Raw genomic sequence first — 14,736 nt, 5'->3', positions numbered from 1 at the left:
CATTAAGATTGTTACATGGCCAAAAATCTACAAAACTGCCATTTACGCTTAAATGGTAACAGATAAAATGTCTTGGTTTATTCATTCTACATTTATTAGCTAACTAAGTTCCCTTGGAAATAAGTGGCTCAATTTTCTTATTCTCAACATCTTCACTGATATGCTAAAGTATTTCTGTAACGAGTTGGAGGTAGGTGTGGTGCTTTGATAGACGTGTGACTTTGGTGGAATACTAAGCCAAGACTGCACTCACCCCACCATTTAACTTTAGCTGCTTCTGTGTGTAAGGTCCTGAAATAGAAATAAACACCAGGTCCCTCAATGTTTTTTATTTTATCGATACAAGGTTTAGAAAACACGGGACAAAGTGGTTACACAGTTGAAGACTAAGCAAAGGTTCCTCAGCCTTATGTTCCAGTGTCAACACAGAAGGAACAATGTTTCCTCCATTGTTGCTGATGTAGATAAAGAATATTCCCTTCAATATGCTAATCCCTAGGTTTTTTATTCAGAACGTTCCTAATAATTTGATCTTTACCCTGAAATCAAACACATGGAAAAGAGATGGAAGAATGTCCTGGAGGGCTTAAGTGGAGAAACTAGACCAGGATTCATCTATGAAATATCCTCAGTGGTATTTCAGTTCAGCTCCATTCACATTTAATTCCTTTGTATCTGCACTAATGTCCTCCCCCTTCCCCATTCTCCTGCCTTAGCACCCCCTTGATCTTTCTTCCCTCTACAAAACTCCAGTTCACACTGCCTCTGTGCTCTGTCCTGGGACATCTGTGTTTTCTTTCCCATTTCCTCAGTTGCTATCTATTAAAAAAATAGGACTTTTGTTCTTATATTTCCAAGATTAATTCTCTGCACATTTAATTAGAATATTTAACTCTAACACTGACAGACATTTCAAAAGTATACCTGAAGCAATAAGTGAGGTGCATCTTGACAAGTTTCTAGGGATATCATGGACTTGAGTGATCAGGACATGGAAGGAGGTGACTTATTCAATGTTTAATTATTCAATGTCTATTCAAGCAATTCCGTGGTGGTTACATCAACATGTTCTTTTCCTGGCGATTTATCAGTCTTTCCACTGTTGACGTGTGCACTTTTCTGTTGTAGGCTCTACTTTAATACAACTTAAAAAAAAAAAATCTCATTTTACACATGGTGGGTACCCACTCTCTTCGCACATAAAACTAGTCCCACTGTAAATGGGAGTGACCAAGGATTTTTCCCCAGTCATCTCACCAAATTCTTTATAAGGTAACTTGTGGTCACCAGATTTGCTTATTAAAATATATGAATTATTTTAATATTGAGTAATATACATAATTTAGTAACTTAGTTAATATTGTCAGTAGTATACCTGTAACATGGCATGCACTAATCCAAGTAATGAGGAAAACATAGACTGCCCCAGGACTGTCCCTAGTTTTGAAAACATTTAACTACATTATCTGATTTTGATTCTGATCTTCACAAAATAGTCAAGAATCAGCCCCATGGGAGATGAAGGAAGCTGGTGGTCACAGCAAATTATTTCCTCATTCAAGCGACAGGCAGGTGCGGCTTCAGAACCACGTCTTCTAACCTCTAGTCTGGTGTTTTGTGCCAAACCATGATACTGATAATTTACAAAGGGGAGAAGCGACCGGCATGGTGGCTCACGCCTGTGATCCCAGCGTTTTAGGTGGCTGAGGCAGGTGGATCACTTGAAGCCAGGAGTTTGAGACCAGCCTGGCCAACATGGCGAAACCCTGTCTCTACTAAAAATACAAAAAATTGGCGTGATGGCACATGCCTGTAATCCCAGCTACTTGGCTGAGGCAGGAGAATCGCTCGAACTCAGAGTGAGGTTACAATGGGCCAAGATCGTGCCACTGCACTCCAGCCTTGGCAACAGCAAGGCTGTCTCCAGAACACAAAGGGAAGAGGCACGTGGCACGATGTGCAGCTGCCGGCTTAACCCTCATAATGACCTGGGGACAAAGGTCCCTTCAGAGCAACATGCTGATGAAAGCCATGTTCATTTGCTGTTGGAGGCCAGTTAGGCTGGTCTAGCGAGGACCTGACGACCCACGTTGAGGGGTAATCGGATTCCCTGTGGGGTCTTTCTGCAGGTGAGGGATATGGATATAAAGTTAACTGAACACTTGCTTCTACAGACTTGTTTTATTTATACAGCAAGCGTCTATTTAGGCAATATAAAATTGTAATAGAAGAAAGCATAAAGTCTACTTATTAAATACCTTATTTAACTGCCTTATTCAATACTCAGGAAGATACAGGCAAAAAGGAATGATCAGAGAAACTGAAGAAAATTAGATAACTAATATGCTAAATAATTAGTATAAAGAAAAGAATGCAGACCTCTGTATCCACAAAAATTAAAAACTGAAAATTGAAAAAATTAAAGTGACAGAACATCCCTGTCAAGTTAAACTGACTTGAAATGAAATCTGAGAATTCTGACAATTATGTGAAAGCAAAATGACCAAAACGTCAGGTCCTGACTCGACAAAGTTCCATACATGAAACAATTGTATTAATAGATAATCGTATGGCATTGATAGGTTATTTAGTTAAAACAATAGGCTGATTCTTACACAAATGACAAAAATCAGATGCATTTTTAAGCTTTTTTCCGGTTGGATTGTATTGAGGGTAGATTTCTTAAACCTGGGTGACTCCCTTGACCATGCACACACTTTCCAGCATTTCACTGTATGCTTCCTTCTAAATCTCAGGTCATCAAAGGCCAAGTAAATATGTAGTTTGTTTTGACTACATTCCTTTGGTTTATACAACTGGTTAAGAATATAAAATGGTAAATAAATACCTGTAGCTTCAACTCTGGTTATTTCACATTGTATTTTTATGAGCACTTTAAGCTTCTTTGGTTTTATTAAATCATCACAAACCTAAAAACAAAGATCTTTATCTTGAGGCATCCCAAGGACCTAAAAACTTCCCTGATGGAGAATCTGCCCTTAATAAATGAGTGTAAGAAACGAATGAAAACTATTTCATGAATTTGCCCTTAATAAATACGAGTGTAAGAAATGAATGAAAACTATTTCATGAATTTGCCCTTAATAAATACGAGTGTAAGAAATGAATGAAAACTATTTCACTTTAGAAGGCGTAGTTACCCCAAAGTACAAACTCTAGTTTCTAAAAATCCTTAAAAAAAAAAAAAAACAAAAACAAAACAAAAAACTTGGCATCTCAGATTTGAAGAGATGTCGTGGAAACTGGAGATTAACAAAGTTAGATGACTTGTACAGGCTCACACGTAGAACTGCATGTCGGGGTGATGCTAGAAGCAAAAAAAAAACCCCAAAAACTGTACTTAAATTGTTTCCAGCTTCACTAAGTGATTTCTAACTATTTTAAAATTGCAGCTTATGTAAAAAAGTCATTGGCTTTTGCTAGATTCTTCATATATTCTTTCTTCGAAGCAAACAGGAGGTAAGTTCCATTAGGGGCGTTTGCTCAAGGGTAGAAGCAGAACCCTCATGACTGAATTTAATTGCAAGGTTTAGGATTGCATATGTCAGTTGATGTCATCAAAATTCTTTCCCTGGAATTCCAAAGTGCTTAATTGAAATTAGTGATGTGTTAAGTATTCTATAAACTTGGAAAAATTAAAATCAGAAAACATGTTTGAACATAGTTAAAACCATATCTTTGGGCCTCAGCTTCTGAATATGAAGGTTTAATGAAGAGAACTGCTTTGCTGTCTCCCTGGGTCAACTGTGGGGAAACGACTTCAAAGGGAGAAAGGATAATAGAATTTTGGTCCAAGGCAGGGATGTTTGCGAGTAATGGCTTTGTGTAATTTGAGAGACTAAAAATCTTCCTTTTGATTGTTTCTAAGGACAAGATTATAATACACGCTGTGGATGTATTAAGGGATTTCAGTTCAAAGGCAGAGTATAGTTGTAAGGAGATTACACATATATATACACACACACATATTATATACACACACATACATGCATATGTATATATATTATAGAGGTTGAAAATATGCCACCTTTTCACTTCAGAATACAATGAACCTGCTATATGGTGATGAATGTAGATCACCTTACATTCCAGTGGTCACTTAGAACTCTATTATGTACTAACACCTAAATTATCTAGTATGTGTCCAGTTGGCAGATGCTTAGGTTACTTCCACTTTCTTATTGCAAAATAACACCAGAATGGGTTTTTTAATAAGTTGCCCACTCATCTGATTATTTCCATACTACACTTTCCTAGGAGTGGAAGCTTGTACATATTTTTTAAACTCCTGGCATTGACTTCGTGCTCTCTCAAACCCAGAAAACCCATTCTAACTCCCACCAGCAGTTTGAGGTTCCCCCTTTATCAATGTTGATACAACCCAGCTCTCATGTAGAAGTTCAAGTTGAATAAGATTGACAAACTATTTCTGCACTGTGGCCCTTCTACATTGCTGTTTGAGGAAGCTTCATGGGTACATGCTCTAGGAAAGAATAAAATTAAGTTCAAGACCCTGCCTCTGGCAAGCCAGTGCCCAGCTGAGTGTATTCACGTTTCACTATGTTTCATCACCTTACAAGAGTAAGAAGAATGTGACCCTAACTGCACAGTGATAGACACGTATTAGGAGGGAGTGATGAGTTTTTACGACTCCACCTGAGAGAGGCCTGAAAAGACCACTTGATTGGCAAAAGAGGCCAAAAACACCTTTAATTTTCCAAAGATGTTTAGTTCAGTAACTAAGTCTAGATAACCTGATCTGGCTGAAGTCGTGAATAATATGAAAAATGGTCCCATGACTGTCCTCGATCCATAGTAAGGAGACTGTCCTGTAACTTGAGTTCCCCATGCCCTCCTTTAGGGGACTTCTGAGAAAGTGATCTAGTGTGTTACAACAAAATTAAACATAACCGTAAGAACAGCAAAGTCTCACTACAGCGTTGGCCCTTTAAATCGTCTTTTAAAACTTTTAAAAATCTCTCTCCTGCCCATTGGGGGTCTTCAGTACCTAGGAAAACATCGTGTACAAGGGCAATTACGTTGAAAAAATGTTTCATAAATCATTGATAGGATCGCTCTAGTACCATTTCAATGTATTGCACAAGTATTCAGTTCACACTTCTGTAATTTTTTTGAAATGAATTTATTTCAATTGTAACATTCAAGGGTCATTCTGTTTTTTTGTAAGATACGTATGATAATACATTCATATGATTTGTAAAGATCAAATCAATGTAATTGAGATATCCATTACCTTAAATATATATTTGTCTTGTCTTTATGCTAGAAACATCGGAATTGTTCTCTCCTTAGGTGAACTCTGCCACATTAGAGATCTTCAAATCTGAAATCCCAACAGGGCATAGAACGTACAGGGCTGTGTGTTAACAGTGGCAATGCTGTGTGGGACTGGAGACGTGCCTGTCGAGTGGGGCATTGCAATGTCTGCTGCAAGATGGGTCATCGCCCTCTGTAGTCTCACAACAGAGACATGTGTGAGGGGCACTGGCAAGACCTTTCTCGGGGTACATTTGAGATTTTTTTCATGGACCCCAATATAAAACCAGACACCTGCAGGCAGGCGTGTAATGACTGAGAATTTCCCAGGAGTTAGGGAAAATTTTGAGTTTCTGGAAAATTAACTTCATTTTGTCACTTGATTACTTTGACAACTTGTGATCAGAAATTCAAATTTTCCTTGAGTGTGTTTATGGCCTTTTACCCTGTATTCATTTAACTTCTCTTTTGCTGGCTGTAAACGTAAGTGATGCTCAAAGGGATATTGTCTTTGGGGAGTAGCTAAGGCAGAGAGCGTGAAAAACAAAAGCTGAGTCCTTGAGCCTGGGTGCAGCTCTCCCACCTGACTTCCGAGCCTCAGTTTTACCAGCTGTGAGATGGGGATAAGTCCAGTGATGGACCCGTGGAGGTGCTGTGAGGAGCAGGTGGAAACATTGGCACCCGTGCCATGGTGCCTGGGACCCAGCAAGCACTACACAAGTGCTGGCCCATTTATTATTGCAACACGTCCCAATTTTGTCTAAAAATGAAGAAAATCATTTATTGGCACAGAAGTTCCCTATGACTGTGGTACCAAATGACCACCAGGTTTTATAATATCACAGCCTGGAGGTCAGAAGTTGGAAGCTGGTCTCGCTGCATTGAAATCACGATGTTGGGAAGACTACCTTCTTCTCTACGAGGTTGTAAGAGTCTATTTCTTAGCCCTCTCCAGTTTCTAGAGACCACCTACATACCTTGGCTTGGGGTCCCCTCTATCGTCAAACCCAGAGACCGACTGAGTCCCCCCGACCTGACCTGTTTTCATATCACATCTGACTCTCCTGCCGCCTCTCTCCCATGTGAGGCCTTGGCATTTACCTTCAGTCTGACAGCATAATTCAGAAGAATCTCCTCATCTCAGAATTCTTAATCATACCAGCAAAGTCTTTGCCACTTAAGAGAGCATATTCATTGGTTCCAGGCGTTAGCACATGAGGACCTTTGCTGAAGGTGGAAGATTATTCTGCCATATGGTTATATTTACCATTAAACTAAGTATTACAGCATCATTCGATTTAAGTAGCAAATTAAGCCCTATGGCATTATTTAAGACAACTATTCTAATCATAAAAGGCAGATGGAATTCTGCAACAAATCATACACAATTTTCTTTTTGTTTAACGTAAGGTGAATTCTAACTATTAACATCTACAGTACAATCTCTGGATGTGTAATAACACTTGAAGCTAAAGTTATTTCAACCTATTGGTACCTACCTGAGTGAAGGCCTGTCATAGCAAGGACAGGTTCAGACGGCAGAGGAAGTGGCAAGTCCCTCCTTTTTTGTGAATTATGCTGACATCTTAGTTACTCTAGGTATATTTATTTTAAACTGCAGCATCATTCTCAAATTTGTACTGTATATAAACTAATGATTTAGAAGTAAAAGTTATATTGCTGTCTGATCTTAGAAACTTGTGTTTTTTTGTTTCCTAGAATGAAGTTTCTTATCAAATGTGGGCGGATCCCATTTTTTGGTCAATTTTGTTTTGCATTGAAGACAAACACAAGTGCCTGGCGTGAAAATTATTTTAGTACATTTTATAAAATCAGGAGGTGTTTTGAAGGAATTCTAGAGATATATCTTAAAAAGCATAAAAATAATTTGCATTTTTTGCTGGCTGCATGGGTTTAAAAACGATTTATTCAACCAAGATTTACCATGTGCCAGTTGTTTTGGATGGTGAGAGTTCAGTTAACAAAATCGGCAAAACCCCTTATTCACATGAAGCTTTACTTTCCAGCTTGAAGAGATAAAGACAAAACACAGCATAGTGTGTCAGACGGTGTGAAGAAAAGTGAAGAAAAAGTCATAGGACCAGAACAGGCCCCTCTGAGCAGGTGGCTTTTGAGCAAAGCCCGGAAGGACATGAGGGGATGGCCTTGTATGGCTGGAGGAGGAGCCCAGCCAAGGGGAGCAGCAGACGCAAAGACCCCAGGGCTCAGGGCTCTTGCAAAGTAGGGACAGAGAACAAGCAAGGAAGCCACCGTCGCTGCAGCCCAGGGACAAGCAGGCTGGAGTCGGCAGGAGATGATTTCAGAGGATGAAACGTTCAGAACGTGACGGGCCTTAACGCATGACGTAAAGCACAACAGCAGGGTTTCGAGCGGAAAGCGGCGTGGGGTGATGCGGGGGTCCCACTGTGACTTGGATGGTTGTGCTGAGACTGGACGGGAGGGATTCCCGGGACAGCAGGGAGATCGTGGGAAAGTTCGTGGAACAACCAGGTTAAAATGTCACGATGGATTAAGCCAGGCACCTACCAACTGTGGACACGAGAAATGCTCTAGATGTTTAATTGTTATAAATATTTTACTTATTCATTTTTTTTAGAGACAGGGTCTTGCTCTGTCACCCAGGCTGGAGTGCAGTGGCACAGTCCTAGCTCTCTGTAACCTCAAACTCCTAGCCTCAAGCAATTCTCCCAGCTCAGCCTCCTGAGTTGCTGGGACGACAACAGACATGCACCACCATGCCTGGCTAGTTCATGTTTTTATAAAGACGAGCTCTGCTATGTTGCCCAGGCTCATCTCAAACTCCTGGTTTCAAGTGATCCTTGGCCTCCCTAAGTGCTGGGGTCACAGGCGTATGAACCACCACACCCGGCCTGTTTTTAGTGTTTTGTACATTTTGGATAAAATGTTTGAATTTGTTTAATATGACAGAGATGTGCTCTTTTCTCCTTAGTGTGGGTTAATTCTAGGAAGTTTTTGGAGTCTAAAATAGAATATTTTATATTTTTGGACTTTGAATTAGCAGAATATATTTTTAGACAATATTTGTGTTCAGTTATCCTTGGGAAATGGAATAGAATTTAAAAGATCAAGAGGCTAAGACTCACTGACATAGAGTTTTGACCACGGAGTATTTCTGGGAGGCCTGACAGAGGAGGCCACAGTCCTTAGCCCCTTTCACAGTAATCTGAATGTATCGATCACAGGGAAATTGGGAGTGAGCCAGTTTAATTTTGATGTTGGTATATAACGTGTTTTAGACTCTATTTGTACAGATTCTACTGGTCACTTTTCAAGGTCATTACAATTCTGGCACCTTTGTGAAGCCAGGTGTGACCTCAGCGTGGTAAAGGACAACCAGCTAAACTTGATTTTCAGATAAACGGTGAACCCTTTTTTGGTTGTAAGTACATTACGAACTTAAACAGATTTTTTGATTATCTGAAAGTCAAGCATAGCTGAGTATCCTGTACCTTTATTTGCTAAATCTGGCAACACTAGATAGCGGAGCCAACGTGTCCAGCAACATGTGAAAGGGGGAAAACGCCCTGCAGCAAGCATGCACCTAGGCTCCCCCTTTGATAAATGTTTGAGACTCGCCACTGAGGCCTGCCGTGCGGGGGATGGGGGGCTGGTGGGCAGAGGGTGGTAATTTTTACTACATGTATGGTTCTTTTCGTCTAACATTTGAATCTTCCACCTGATATGTTAAAGATAAAATCCCTCCTTAAACTGGCCTGTTGCTGTCACATTCCCATACATCTCCATAGCTTTCTAAGCCTGAGTTTAGCTCTGGCCTCAGTTCTGGTTAACGCTGGCAGACATGTAGCTCGGTGAACCCTGCTCCTGTGTCTTCTGGTGACATAGCTTCAACCTGCCAACACTTTCCTTGTAATTTCCCTGCCCATTTCCCAAACCTACAGTAGCAATGGAGAGCAATGTAAGGAGTCAGCTTAGTGTCATAAACCGCTTTTTAAAAATTTAGCTTATTTGCAAAAAGCTCCAGAATTAGAGGGTGAAGAAAACTATCTGAAGAAAGATCTGCAAAAAGGTTAGCAAAACAGCACAGAGAACAGGGAGGAGTCCCAACTTTAGACCTACAGTGGCATAATAGGCATCGAAGACTTGGAGTAGGGAGTGAAAGGGGGACCGAGGGGTGAGAAATTAATACGAGCACAACCTACGCTGTTTGAATTACGGTTACACTAAAGGACAAGACTCCACTATGCAACACATCCATGTCATGACACTGCACTCGTCCTTAAACTTATACAAATAATGAAACAGGGAACATTTTATTCATGAAACCTCAAAAGTTATCCTAACCCTTCATTTCCTCAGTGATTTACTTCACTGCCCTTTTCCATTCTGCCAATCAACGAATCGAGCACCCCGCTTTTCCAACTAGCAGTTACTTAACCCTACTGAGGGCTAGATAACGTCCTGGAGACGAGAAATGCAGCATGGACGGAACAGACACGGTTAAAACCCCGTTCTCGGTGTAGCGCAGCAATTTATCATGCGGTTCCCGTAACCTCCAGCAGCATGATGGACACAGACACAATACAGAAGCAGCAGTTCTGACAGGGAAATGCAGCCACGGTTTCTGCTTTATGATGCACATGTTGGTCTGCTTGTTCTTTTCTAGCCTCTACCCTGGAAGCTTCGTCCTGACAGTACCCTCAGAAGTGTCACCTCCACTGCAGACCTTTCCCATCTTGAACACGTTCTTGCCTCCTCCCTGGGCCTTGTCCTCCCGCTGCCCTGCGACGCTCGTGGGGCCACATCAATGACGAACACGTCATCCTCTGACTTCACCCTCCTGGGGCTTCTGGTGAAGGGGGAGGCTACGGGGATCGTAGTCGGTGATCTTGGCTATTTTCGCAGTGGCTGCAACTGCAAAGTTGGTCATGATATTCTTGATTCGGGTGGACTGTCGCCTCCACACCCCCATGTGCTTTCCGCTCAGCCAGCTGCCCCTCGTGGACACCCTTTTCATCGGCGCCACTGCCCCAGAGCTCCTGGTGGACATGGTTCCTAGAGACAGGACCATTTCCTTTGTGGCCTGTGGCATCCAGATCTTCCGCTACGTGACCATGATCGGTTCTGAGTTCTTCCTACTGGGCCTCACGGCCTATGACCGCTACGTGGCTGGCTGTAGCCCTCTGAGATACCCAGTCCTGATGGACCGCAAGATGTGTCTGTCGCTGGCTGCTGGTGCCTGGTTTGGTGGCTCCCTCGCTGGCTTTCTGCTCACTCCCATCACCGTGACTGTCCCTTACTATGGCTCCTGCAGTATCAACCATTTTTTGTGAGATCCCGGCTGTTCTCAAACTGGCCTGTGCGGACATGTCCTTGTATGAAACTCGGATGCGCATCTGCTGTGTCCTCATGTTGCTCATCCCCATTTCGATCGTCTCCACCTCCTACTCCCTCGTCTTGTTAACCGTCCACCGCATGCGCTCTGCTGAAGGTCACAGAAAGGCCTTCACCACCCGTTCCTCGCACTTGACTGTGGTCAGCATCTTCTGTGGAGCTGCCTTCTACACACACGTGCTGCCCCCGTCGTTCCACACCCCCGAGCAGGACGAGGTAGTGTCAGCCTCGATTCCATTGTCACCCCCGTGCTCAACCCTCTCACCTACAGCCTCAAACAAGGACGCCACGGGGCATTTAAAAAGGTGCTTGCAGGTTCCTCATCTGCTCAGAAAGTCACCACAAGTGATGCTTAGAGAGTCACTGCCAGGAGGGTGAGGCTCCGAAGACCTTCCTCCGTGTGCCCTGTTTCCCTGGAGATGATTTGGTCAGCTGTCAACGTCTACTTACTATTGGCAATTAGGATGATTCACCCTGTCTGGATTCATGGTCCTCAGGGGAGCAAGGGAAAGATGTTCTGTTCTGCAGAGACCTTTCAGTGAAGTATCAAGAATGGTTTATTCAGTTAAATAATTGTTTGTTTTCTCTAGGGAAGAAAAACTCCAGATAGAGTTCACAGCAACCGTTCACTCTGAACTAGATCCTCCTTCACAATATTTGTTCATGTTTAAACAACACAAAATGAAAGAAAAACCTACAAAAGCTATCAAATGTCTACAGTCAAATTCTGTGATTAGTTTTGTAGCAATAGAGTAAAAGAATGCCAATACACAAGTGGCAAAGAAGATAAAGCACACACTTCAGTCGTGTTTCTTATTATAGTATTGACACCAAGTAACTGTAAGCTCTAATGTCTTTGGATCTCTGACCCTCTTGAGTACAGACAGCAGCTGTCAAATACTAGGCCACAAAAAATGCTGGTGAATTGCACAGAACTGAGTATGAATGGGTGGAGGCTCAACATGACACAGCTACGCACAGGGAATAGACTCTAGTCTTAGCATCAAAGAACACGGCTGCCACTTTCCTTGAGAGTATTAACAGGACACCAGGTTCGTTAACATCCATGGCCAGAAACTGCACTTTTCCAAGTTGTATGTGATTCAACAACAACCCTTAAGGCAGTTTGAATTAGGCTGAGTGGGGTGGGAAGTCCTTGGAGTCTTCCATGTGGGTGTCATATGATAACAAACACACATCTTAAAAGCATCACTGTGCCTGTGGTGTAGGAAAATTAGAACAAAGGGAAACATGGATACAGGAAGACAATTCAGGAGGTTTCAAAGATGAGAAACAAGGATGGCTTGGGTAGGGTGGACACCAGAAAGGATTTAGCTCATGGATTTGGGGTATGTCAGCAACAGATGTAGAGTGAAAGATAACTTATTGGTTTGGGCCCAAGTGACTAAAAAATTGAATTTCTGAGATTTGGAAAACTACAGTGGCCTGTAGCAGAAGTCAAGAATTCACTTGTCAAGATAATTTGGAAAACTCTATGAGGTATTTAAGCTAGGCCGGGTGCACTGACTCACACCTGTAATCCCAGCACTGTAGGGAGGCCAAGGAGGTGAATTGCTTGAGCTCAGGAGTTTCGAGACCAGCCTGCCAACATTAGCAAAACCCCATCTTGACCAAAAATACAAGTATTAGTTGGGTGTGGTGGCACCCACCTGTAGTCCCAGCTACTTGGGAGGCTGAGGTGGGAGGATCACTGGAGGCTGAGAAGTTGAGGCTGCAGTGAGCCGTGATGGCACCACTGTGCTCCAGCCTGAGTGGCAGTGAGACCTTGTCTCAAAATAAATACATAAATAAAAATATTGAAGCTATATATAAAGTCAATTGTAGTTCAGATCAGAGCTCTGAACATAGGTATACATTTAATAATCCTCAGAGTACGAAGTGTTTAAACACATAGGTTTTTAAAGAATTTTCTTAAAGCTTGAGACGGATCTGAGGCAGCTGGTGTCACATGAAAAATTAGAAAAGAGGGTTTTATGAGGTAAGAAATAAAATCTAAGACAAAGTGTTTAAAAGATAGTGTCGGCAACTGCAACAAGTACCGTTTATGGTTGAGATGAGATTTGGTTATGGTATTTAGCAACATGAAGATTATTTGTAACTTGGACAATTTGTAATGGGGAGATGCTTAGAGATGATTCGGGGTAAAATAAAGGGAGAGGAAGTAGATAAAGTAAGTTGAGTATAAAGTTTTAGATTTTTTTGTAAAGGAAGTGGATTATAACTAGAAGAACATGTGATACCAATGTGTTCATGTTGCTGTCACTGTGATACTGAGTATAAAGTTCAAAGGAATAATTCAGTACAGAAAGAAAATTGACATGAGAAATGGAGGAAACTTTCAGAAAGATGGCCTTCGAGAGTGGCCGAAAGCACAGAAACAGACTGACCTTTTGTAAGAGCATGGCCAAGTCATTGACAGCAGCAGGAGGTCAGGCAGAGCACATGTGTTACAACTCAGCTCCCTTCAGATGGCTTGTGTCTTCTCAGTGCAGTTAGAATCAATGAGAGCTTCTGAGGAAAGCTCAGGGTGGCCCTTTCACAAGTGTGAGAGGAGAAGAGAATCCTCTTGGAGAACAGCTAAGTAGTTAACAAGCTAGTAGAGCTATCTGGATGGTAGGACAACCTTTAGGACTCCCCCTCGTTTGCACTGAATTTATGAATTTAGCACAACATGTTTGTCAGATAATTCGTGATGTGTCCAGCATGGTGCCCAGAAAATAGTACACACTCAATATGTTAACTAGAACTGTGTGAAAAACAGGGACAAAATACCATCAATTGCTGTCGTTACTACAAACTTATTCCTTTGTGAACAAAGTGTGTCATATTTATGCTTTTCCAATGCATATAACTTGTAGCATGTAATAGATGTTCAGTAGCTGTTTATTTCATTAACTTTGTCTCTGGACAGTTAAAAGTTGTAGTGAGAATTCCTCACGGTGTGGAGTTCCTTGTATAACGTGGCATGATTTACAAAATCATTTGTCATTCTGTCACTTCATTTCAAAGTGCAAATGATTTATGTTTAGAAGTTAGTCCACCTTACTCCTAAAACATTCCCTCTGTAATTTTGGCTTTGTGGTGGCTTCTCTGGTGATGGCTTCCCGTTTAGTGTGGAAAAATGTCCCTCCTCTGAGTGTACTAGTTGTAGTTTGTGCATCTCCTCTTGGTGCCCACAGATTTCACTGCTGTGTGATACGGGCGTGTGTATGTCCAGTTACAGATTGTTCAGGTGTTGAATAGCTTTTTACAAGGTTTTTTCCACATGAATATTGAACTTTTTAAAACATGATTTCCACCCCATCTCCCAATTTCAAAGGCAATTTCAGGGTGATAAGGCCATATGCTTGGAGCTGAACCCATTGGAGTCTGAATATTGGCCTGTTTATCTCTGGGCTGTGTGCCCTGAGCGTGTTACCTAACCTCTCTGTGCCATAGTTGACTATCTTGCTTAGAGTCGATCATAGCTGAAGAATGAGAGGCTTCTTAGGGCAGACGTTTTCTAAGCCTGTAGCTGTTGCTCCTTCAGACAATGGGGGCTCTGCCTTAGTGATCCAGCCAGGCCGTCTTCTGTGGGTTCTCTGGGCAAAGCTGTCATCAGGAGTCTGATTCGTTGAATAGATTCTACCTCAGGCACTGCACTCACACATTTGCGATTGCATCTAGGTTAGATATCGCCCCACTTTCCCTTGGCTGATCTATCCGTACAGGAAGGAGACATCGAGACATGAAGACACAGTCCCAAGTGATGATCTGTAGATTCCATTAGGCATCCTGCAGGTGCGACTATGGGACACCGTGACCTCGTCCTCCTGCCACCTGGTGGCCGGTTAGTAACATGACATCCTCCTGAAACAACACCATGCGTTCTTGATTCTTGAAAACTGCATGCATCATTAGGAGAAGACAAAATACAAAACAAAAATGAAAAATGTATTATAGGTACCTCGGATGCACTGATGGTGACATTTTTCTATTTGCTATTAAACATTTTCTGCATTTTAGCAGCTATTTCGTTGTCTT

The 14,736-nt window shown here is 41.9% G+C and overlaps 1 protein-coding gene across 1 annotated transcript; it reads left to right on the top strand.

The window, feature by feature from the left end:
- Nucleotides 1-10,105: 10,105 nt before the first annotated feature.
- LOC117076378 (olfactory receptor 2T11-like) lies at nucleotides 10,106-11,048 on the top strand. Its single transcript, XM_033199804.1, is given in 4 exon segments — nucleotides 10,106-10,176; nucleotides 10,178-10,621; nucleotides 10,623-10,921; nucleotides 10,924-11,048. Coding segments are annotated over 4 exon segments (939 nt in total).
- Nucleotides 11,049-14,736: the final 3,688 nt, after the last annotated feature.

The sequence above is a fragment of the Trachypithecus francoisi genome, unplaced genomic scaffold (assembly GCF_009764315.1).
Source record: "Trachypithecus francoisi isolate TF-2019V2 unplaced genomic scaffold, Tfra_2.0 Lachesis_group5, whole genome shotgun sequence".
Taxonomy (NCBI): Eukaryota; Metazoa; Chordata; class Mammalia; order Primates; family Cercopithecidae; genus Trachypithecus; species Trachypithecus francoisi.
The sequence above is the reverse complement of the archived record's forward strand: the minus strand, read 5'-3'. Positions and strand labels throughout refer to the sequence as shown.